The sequence below is a fragment of the Brassica oleracea genome, chromosome C4, assembly GCF_000695525.1.
Source record: "Brassica oleracea var. oleracea cultivar TO1000 chromosome C4, BOL, whole genome shotgun sequence".
Classification (NCBI taxonomy): domain Eukaryota; kingdom Viridiplantae; phylum Streptophyta; class Magnoliopsida; order Brassicales; family Brassicaceae; genus Brassica; species Brassica oleracea.
In genome coordinates this window covers 13339867-13350058 of record NC_027751.1, presented here as the reverse complement: position 1 = coordinate 13350058, position 10192 = coordinate 13339867, and the positions used below count along the sequence as shown (strand labels likewise).

The window sequence follows — 10192 nt, the reverse complement described above, 5'->3', positions numbered from 1 at the left end:
TTCACAACTCATGAAATTTGTACACACACTCTTAAGGAGACTTGTACTGGAGTACCTATTTTTATTAGAAGACCTCGTGTGAATTGAGGTAATTAAAGGTTTTGATTTCACAACGGTCGCCAGTGGACACCGGAGAAAAAACAAACAAACAAAGAAGGCTCCTCCTCTCAGTCTCCAACGGTCACTTGCTAAGAAGCTGCGACTGCGACCAGCGAAAATTATATACCAAATCAAATTACAGCACGTAAGCTCTAAAGGGACCCACAACAGTCTTAGAATCTGTTTCCATTCATTATTTAAGAAGAATAAATAAATAAATCTAAAAAGTGAAGAGTTATCAATCAACACTTCTTTAACACAGATACGTTACCTAGTAGTAACGCCACATGCCCAAGTAGACGTGTTCTTGACTTGTACTGAACTGTCCGTTTTACCCTCACAATGTAGACCAAACTAAAAATGCTTACTTCAATCGTTGTTCTGGTTTGAGGGCGGTGAATTACAATTTTGCCCTCTAAGATTCTCCTCTGGTGTTTTGCTGTGTTTTCTTGAATTTTAATCACCGACGAGCTTTTCTTATTATTTGAAATGGTCTTGAATAGTTCTACTCCACTAGGCATAATTTGTTTAATGTCATGTACAATTAAGAAATTAAACCGAAGGATCTTTTGCACATTTTATGCATTGTGAGAGGGGAAGTTCTGCTTGGTGGATACTTTTGATAAAAGACCAACTCACTTTCCAACAAAACAAATAATAAGACACTTATCATCTAATATTAATCCAACTACTCTACATTACTTATTTAATATAAATTATTATTAAATACATTTAACTCGTATAATATATATACAAAATTACCATAAAACATACAAAAACAATTATGTTATTTTACTTTCTCCCAATAAAAAGCAAAATAAAATTCTCTTTTCTGGTCAACAGAGAAATTATATTTTTGTTACCCTCAAAAATAATAACTTTTGTAAGAAGGCGAAGAGGAGGACACCAGAAGAATTGCAAAGGGCAGATACGTCTTTTCAAAAGTCAATGACAGAAACTAAAGTTTGAATAAAGAGAAGCGGCTCGATAAACACGGACTCCATTAATATTCTATTAACTCATCACCTTCTCTCTCACTCTTTATATTTAAACCTCTTCCTCTCTCTCTCTTTCCTCATTATATTTCTCAAACGACGAAGGTAGAGAGAAAAAAAACAAGACACAGATCAATCTTCAAGCTCGAGTTCTCTCAAGTGAGTTAAAACTAAACCATGTCTTGTTCCGTCGCTGTCTGTAGCTCCCCGGTGTTCTCCCCGTCGTCGTCTCTTTTCTGCAACAAAGCCTCTATTCTCTCTTCGCCTCAAGAAACCATCTCTCTCACTCTCTCTCATCTCAAACCCTCCGCGTCCTCTCCCTCCTCTCCTTCCGCGGCATCCCCTAAATCTCCGTTCCGTCTCCGTTTCCAGAAACCGCCGACCGGATTCGCTCCTGCGCCGTTAGTGCTAGGAGGATCCGACTCTGTCTCCGCCGGCTCCTGTACCGGTCAATCTCCTTCCGCCTTGAAGAGGAAACGGCCGACGAGGCTTGATATACCGATTGGCACCGCCGGTTTCGCATCTCCGGCGTCGGAGGAGAGTAGACAGGTGGAGAGGGAAGGCGATGGTTACTCTGTTTACTGCAAGAGAGGGAGGAGAGAAGCTATGGAGGATCGTTTCTCCGCTATGACCAATCTTCGAGGAGATCGCAAGCAGGCAATGTTCGGAGTTTACGATGGCCACGGAGGAGTGAAGGCGGCTGAGTTTGCGGCCAAGAACTTAGATAAGAACGTTTTGGAAGAGGTAAGTTGTAAGAGCGGCGCGTCTGAGATAGCAGACGCGGTGAAACGCGGTTATTTAACCACAGACGCTGCGTTTCTTGACGGGGAAGACGTTAAAGGCGGTTCCTGCTGCGTCACGGCTATGGTCAGAGACGGGAACCTCGTTGTGTCCAATGCCGGTGATTGTCGCGCCGTCATGAGCGTAGGTGGCGTCGCGGAGGCTCTTTCTTCCGACCACCGTCCGTCTAGAGACGATGAACGGGAGAGAATTGAAACCACGGTGAGAATCTAACGTTAGTGAAGCTTTTTGTATTAGTTTGTGGGTATGGAAAGTTTCTAATAATAGATTAATCATTTTTTGCAGGGTGGATATGTGGATACGTTTAATGGTGTTTGGAGAATTCAAGGATCTTTAGCTGTATCAAGAGGGATCGGCGATGTTCATCTCAAGAGATGGGTTATAGCCGAACCAGAGACAAAGATGTTGAGAATTGATCAGGACCACGAGTTCTTGATCTTGGCATCGGACGGTCTATGGGATAAAGTGAGTAACCAAGAAGCAGTAGACATTGCTCGTCCCTTCTGTGTAGGAACCGAGATGAAGCCATTGTTGTTAGCCTGTAAGAAGCTGGTCGATCTATCGGCTTCACGAGGCTCTTCGGATGATATTAGTGTGATGTTGATCCCTTTGCGTCAGTTCATCTAGAAAGAGAGGGAGAGACGGTTTACTTTGGTTTAGCTTTATTTAGAACAATAATTCATTTATTTATTCTTTCTAACGTAGTTATGATCTCAATGTGGCCGATGTACTTGTATGAATCGAGCATTGGTCGGATTTAATCTAATTATCAGTTCGTTATTATTATTTTTTATATATTTCAACACAAGTGAGATCACAAAACTGCATTTTATGTGAAGTAGAATTGCACCTGAAAGTAGCTTACAGGTTGTGTAACTTTTCTTTCGTTAGTTCAGGTGTTTAAAACTTGATGTGATCGTACAGTTGGAGAAGATTGAGTTCTCAGTAGAAGATTAGTAGTAAATTTTTTCGAAAGATGTTAGTAGTGTGTATGTGTGAGTTCTGGTTTGTGGCTGAATTTGTTATTCATCGTATCCAACAATTTAAGCATGATTTGTGGTCTAGACCTTCGTTTTTAAGATGTCTTTAAGCTCACTTTGCTTTTTAGTTACCTTAGAATTTAAAAAAGATGCACACAAGCATGTTTATTGCAGGTTTCTTAGGTTGGAATTTTTAGTGTAATATAAAATACGGTCTCCTAATTTTTTAACTTAAAAAGCTAAGAGACGTCTCTTATATCTCTTACTTAAGAGATGTCTCTTATATCTCTTACTTAAGAGACGTTTCTTAGCTTTTTAAGTTAAAAGATAAGAGACCGTATCTTATATTACACTAAGAATCTCAACCTAAGAAACCTGTAATAAACATGCTCTAATTCAAAGAGAATCGAAGCTTGAATCAGAACAAAATAAACGGGAAAATCGCATAAGAAACCTTCAAGTTGGCAGCCACTTACACTTTAAACTCTGATAGTATTTCACAAACAGTTTAAACCTTCAAATTGACAATTTTATCAAAAAAAACCTCCAACTTGACTTACTTGTTCATCAAATCAAAACGGTAACCAGTACTGTTCAAAATCGATGACGTGTCGGTTTTCTTTTTTTGATTTTTTTTTAAATTATTTTATTAACAGAATAAATAATAAAATAAACAAAATATAAAAATTCATACAAAAATTCAAAACAAATCATTAAAATCACTAAAAATTCACAAAAAAACAAAATATTCACCAAAAGTTTTAAAAATTATTTTATTAATAAAATAAATATAAAAATAAAAAATTCATAAAAACTTCAAAACAAATCATAAAAAGTCAATAAAATTCACAAAAATTCAAAAAATTCACAAAATATTTTAAATTATTTTATTAATAAAATAAATATAAAAATAAAAAATTCATAAAAACTTCAAAACAAATCATAAAAAGTCAATAAAATTCACAAAAATTCAAAAAATTCACAAAATATTTTAAATTATTTTATTAATAAAATCGAAACAAATCACAAAAACTCACAAAAATCAAGAATAAAATTATATGTGGTTTTATAAAAGCGACTAAGGAATAACGTGCATTGAGTGCTATAAACTGGCTACCCTCAAGCTATCATTAGTATACATTTTTCACTTTAACAATCCTGAACTTTTCCAAATCCAACCAACACACACATAGAACATAACAGATTAAAAAAAATATCCAAAATAGCAGTCAGTCTCTGGGTTATGATTACTCTAATTCAGATTTAAAAAATTCATTATCTTCAAATGATTCTCGTGAATGATTTGTTTTAAATTTTTTATGAATTTTTAAATTTTTTGAATTTTTATATTTATTTTATTAATAAAATAATTTAAAATATTCTTTGTGAATTTTTTGAATTTTTCTGAATTTTATTGACTTTTTATGATTTATTTTGAATTTTTTATGAATTTTTTATGAATTTTTTATATTTTTTATTTATTTTATTAATAAAATAAAATAATTTTTTTGGGTTGAATGTTTTGATTTTTTTGTGAAATTTTAGTGATTTTTATGATTTGTTTAGAATTTTTGTATGGATTTTTATATTTTATTTATTTTATACTTATTTTATTAATAAAATAATATAAATATTTTTGTGAATCTTTTATTTTTGTAAAATTTTATGATTATTTTTATATTTTGTATTTTATCAATAAAATAATTTAAAATACTTTTTGTGAATTTTTTGAATTTTGTGAATTTTATTAACTTCTTATGATTTGTTTTGATTTTTTTATGAATTTTTTAATATTTTATTTTTTTATTAATAAAATAATTTTAAAAAAATGGTGAATATTTTGATTTTTTGTGAATTTTTAGTGATATTTATTTTTTTTATGAATTTTATGAATTTTTATATTTTCTTTATTTTAATATTTATTTTTTTAATAAAAAAAATCAAAAAAAAATAAAACCGACACGTCATCGATTTTGAACAGTATCGGTTACTGTTTTGACTTGATGTACAAATAAGCCAGGTTAGAAATTTCTTTTGATAAAAGTGTCAATTTAAGGGTTTAAAGTGCCAATGAAATATTTTCGGGTTTAAAGTGTAAGTTTAGTTTAAAGTGCCACTTTGAAGGTTTTTTTACGTGATTTTCCCCAAAATAAACTTATATATTCATCTAACTATAAAGCTTTTTTTGTTAGCTTGAATCCATAAATCCAACATGAATGATGAATCGTATTTGCGATGCAACGTGAAATCGACATGACATGTGACGCTGGTCAAAGAGTCATTCTACCAATATCATTTAGAACCAAGTAACCAACAAGGTTCAAGAGAACATTATTGAGAAATTACCCAAATAAATTTATCAATGTTGGGCCAAACTCAAAACCAAATAACCCGGAATAATTTTTTTCTTTTGTCACATGTACTTTAATTTCTTATCAACTGTATTTCTATTTCAACCTATTCATTCATTGGTGCTTTCTACATTAAATCTTGATACACATTGAAGCTACGACAAATTACCTAAGAAATCTTATTTATATAGCACACATATCCTAACAATGTTGTCATGTATTATTAACAAGAGTGAAATAGTTTACAAATTGTGTCTTGTATTGAAACGCATAATTTGCAAGAGATTATGAGACGAATTCCACAAAAAAAAAATTTTTGCAACTGATTTTTCTATTTAAAAGCATGAGAATACAAAAAACACGAATTGCAAGCTGAAATTATGCGAAGAAGAGAAACATTGAAACAAAGAAATAGCTTACTGGCTTTTACCAAAGATCTAGAGTCGGCCTGAGAAGTCGAAAGCTGGAAGCAAAAGAAAAAAATTCTCCTCATGCTGCCGAGGTGAGCTGGGTCACACATGGCCACTGGACTACGGAAGAAGGAAAGGCTCATTTACTTGCTTGGTTAATTCTTTCAACCAATTAGTACACACCGGTAAAAGTTAAAACCCTTAAACCCAGAACACTTCATCATCCAAGTCTAGTAGTACATTGACCACATTTTCCGTCTCCACATAAGAGTTCGAACCAGAATACCAGATCAATAGGTGGTATGTTTCTTAGGATATACCACAAAGGCGATCACCTCTAAGTAACTTCTGTTACCTCTAAGTAATCAAACTTTGATTTGATAATATAATTTACATTTTATCCAAAAAAAAAATGTCATAAATATTTATCACACTCTTTTTTAACATATCAAAACAATATTTTTTGTGCGGTGATAATTAATACCGACATGGAGAAGGTCGATAAAGGATAAGATGAACACATATAAGAAAAACAGGATTGTGTTTGTGAAAGAGCAAGAAGACAATGGTCAAAGTAAGAACGGAAAAACAACACGTGAAAGATAAACACATGTTTATGTGTTGTAGGCGGAGAACACGTTGCTGTTTTTTGTTCTCTCAATGGACCCAAACCGTCACGTTGTTAAGCCTTTCTGTTCGTTGTTTGTTTTTTCTAATTCAGTTTAGTCCCACACACATCATGTGTGTTCCACCAATTCAATTCAGTGTAACTAAACTAAATGTTTGTTCACTTACTTTAGCTTCTATCTGTCGAATTTATTTCACTGTTCCCCTTATTGTCAAAAACAAATATACGAAGATGAAAGCCTAACAAGCAACACTATGACCTACAAGATCGACATAAACCTGTTGAAGTGAAATGAAAATATCTTCTTACTTAAGAAAGTGATTACATAAGGCCTATATATACAACAATCTAAGCTAAGGGAACTTAGACAATTGGTACAATCACGTATGTACATCTTAACCAACCCGGATATGTCCCAATCAAACCTAACTTTACTTGTAATTTTCTTCGTATATTACTTTAGAAAAATTCATGATTTTCACACCTATATCATCCCATTACAAGTCAAAGTCTGCTTCATTTTGTTTGCTCATCTCGTTTACAAGAATGACGCTTGGAAAGAAAAAGTTGTTGAGTTAGACTTCTCAACAAACCCATTATTAAAAAATAAACAAGCACTCGCATCGCATGCAATTAAATATGCACGATATCGAAGACATAGTTCGTCGCCTACAACTGGCCATTGGTTGGCATTTACTATTCTTTAGACGTTAGAAGTTGTGTCTTCGTGTGTGGTCCATCATTTTGTTAAATTGGATATAAGCTATAGTGAACCAAATCATTTACTATTCTTTAGACGTTAGAAGTTGTGTCTTTGCATGTGGTCCCTCGTTTTGTTAAATTGAATGTAAACTATAGGAATCAAATCCTTTACTTCTATAGTAACTTGTTTGTAACTCAGGAATTAATTAATGAATTGGAGGGAATCGTAGATACGTTATACGTGCAAACAATTCGAATTATCTGATTCTCAGCATTGGTTTAATGTTTTAATCGAAAAATGCATGTCTAGAACTTTTTATGGAAATATTCATAAATTTTTAGATTCACTAACCAATAGAATTTCATTATTTCAAATTCGATATTTTTTAGAAAAGGAAACAAAACATTGTCAGGTTATATCATGTTTTCTTAAAAAATGTAAAAAAAAATAAAAGTTAGAGAAAAAAAAATTAAACAAAATATATTTTTAACGTCGTCAGCAAAACACCAAACCCTAAATCCTAATCCCTAAACCCTAAATCCTAAACCCTAAATCCTTGGGTAAACCCTTGGATAAATCATAAACTCTAAATCAAGATCACTAAACACTAAAACACTCAAGGTTTAGGATTTAGGGTTTAAGGTTTTAGTGTTCAGTGTTTTTTATTTAGAGTTTATGATTTATCCCAAGGTTTAAGGTTTACCCAAGAGTTTAGGGTTTAGGATTTAGGGTTTAGGGATTAGGATTCCAAAGGTTTAGGGTTTAGTGTTTTGCTGACGACGTTAAAAATATATATTTTTTTAATTCTTTTTTTCTGTAACTACTATTTATTTTTTACTTTTTTTTATTATAAAAACGTAATATAACTTGGCAATATTTTGTTTTCTTTTTTAAAAGATATCGAATTTGAAATAATGAAATTCTATTGGTTGGTGAACCTAGCGGTGAACCCAAGAATAATTCATATTCATTTAGGGCATGTCCAACTCCGCTCTATTTTCTACACCAAACTCTATTATAGAGTAAAATCTTCTCCAATCCCACTCTATATCCCACTCTAAAATAGTGTAACTCTATTTCTTACTTTATATTTGGAGTAACTCTATTTCTTACTCTATTATAGAATGAAACATTTTTATTTATACTTTAGTCCTTTTATTTTTTAAACTTTTCGTTTTGTAACTATTTATGTAATTTAATTATGCAACCATCACATAATTCTCTTCCAGACAATATATAAACGTTTGAAACTTGTTATTATTAGCCAAAGAAAACAAGCATTAAAGTTAAAAGTAATTTTATAAAATTAGCCAAAGAAAAAAAATACTAAAATTAGAAATAAGCAACATAACATAAATTAAAATCATAGATAATTGTGATTTAATATTCTGGTAAATTGCTTCCACATCCACCAAAATTGTTAAAGTATTGTCCAAATGAGGTAGATGAAAGAGTAGCTTCTTGTTCATGTTGTTGACCATCTTTTTTGTAAAATTTGTGTTTGTTCCTCTTGAAAATATGCACAAACTTCTAGATCTTGCACTGAATTCAAGTCACAAAATAAATATTTTTTTTCTTTTTCCAGCTCATTCAAAGCAGAATTCTTCTTTTAAATCTCCAAGTGATATTCTCGTTGTACTCTTGTCTTCTTTAGTTGTTCCAAAAATTCAGCATTTCCTTCTTTTAAGGTATTGATAACCTATGTTATTTGATCACAAGTTATAGATTGTTCAACGATTATTTTTCGGAGATGTCGGTGTACAATGATGTTATGTTTCGTAGGGGATATCGTATGTCGCGTCCTCTAGTCCTTCGTATAATCGAAATCGTTGAAAGTTATGACAACTACTTCACACAAAAACGGGATGCAGCGGGCATGGTTGGATTATCGTCTTTGCAAAAACTAACTGCCGCATTTCGGATATTAGCATATGGTCTTCCTGCTCATTTGGTCGTAGAAAAATCAAAATAAAGAAGCTCATTTTATGCTTCGAAATTCGTTAATTGATAATTTGTGAGAAAGATACACTAATGGTGATGTTTAAGTTAAATGGATTATGTTTTAATATAATGTAATTTTTTAGATATTAAATGTTTGATATAAATATATAATTTATAAGAACTTTGTGAAAAATAAAATATAAGGGATCAATTTGTAAATTTATAAGTAAAAAATATTAGTCATAAAATTATATATATATATTTAAGAATATTCTTTTTTAGAGTTAAATATAGATTAAACCATTGGATATAAACCCTACTCTATTTTAGAGTTACTCAATTTTAGAGTAAAAACTACTCTAAAATAGTGTAAACCATTGTAAATGGTCATACCTGTAGGCTTACTCGGATGCTTCGACGATAATCACTACAAGAAAACACAAGTTTAGCGAGAAAACTTAACGAGGAAAAGTAATCCTCGTAAGTTTACGTCGACTTTATGAGGAACTTACGAGGAAATATAAAATCAGCGTTATTTCCTCGTAAAATAACGATGAAATCATTTTGTCGTAAAGTCGATGTAATGTCACGTGGCTTTTACGAGGAAATACGCTTTCCTTGTAAACTCGACGTAAATGTAGCGTGTACTTTACGAGGAAATATTTTACGTTTACTTAGCGAGGAAATTTTGAATCCACCAACTTTGTAGTTGTAACACGTTTTTTTTCGGGCACCTAACTAAATTTCGTCGTAAATTCCTAGGAAAATTACAACTACCAGATTCGAAAATTTCCTATAAATATGGACATTTGAACATCATTTTAAATACACCAACAAGACAAAAAACGTGAAAGAAAAAAAAATGTCGGGCTCCGGGAATAATTTTGACTTGCGGAGGTGGCTGTATATGCATAGAGATGCTAACGGGAGAGTGACGAAAGAATACCTTGCGGGGCTGGAGACATTTATGCATCAAGCAGATTCCACACCGCTCGCCCAAGAAAGTGGTAAGATGTTTTGTCCTTGTCGAAAATGCAACAATTCAAAATTGGCAAATCGTGAAAATGTTTAGAAGCATTTAATAAATAGAGGTTTCACGCCAAATTATTATATTTGGTTTCAACATGGAGAATGTTATAATTATGATCAGAAAGAGGCCAGTAGTAGTAATTGCAATTTTCAGGAAGAACTGGTTGATCATCATTTGCATAATGAACATAATTACCATCAGAAGGAGCATATGGTAGATTATGATAGGGTTCATGATATGGTAGCTGATGCATT

The 10192-nt window shown here is 32.2% G+C and overlaps 1 protein-coding gene across 1 annotated transcript; it reads left to right on the top strand.

The window, feature by feature from the left end:
* The first annotated feature begins 1140 nt into the window (after window positions 1–1140).
* LOC106336596 (probable protein phosphatase 2C 25) lies at window positions 1141–2970 on the top strand. Its single transcript, XM_013775463.1, has 2 exons — window positions 1141–2096; window positions 2181–2970. The coding sequence occupies exons 1-2, from the start codon at window positions 1272–1274 to the stop codon at window positions 2520–2522; spliced, it is 1167 nt and encodes a 388-aa protein (XP_013630917.1). The 5' UTR covers window positions 1141–1271; the 3' UTR covers window positions 2523–2970.
* The last annotated feature ends 7222 nt before the right edge of the window (window positions 2971–10192 follow it).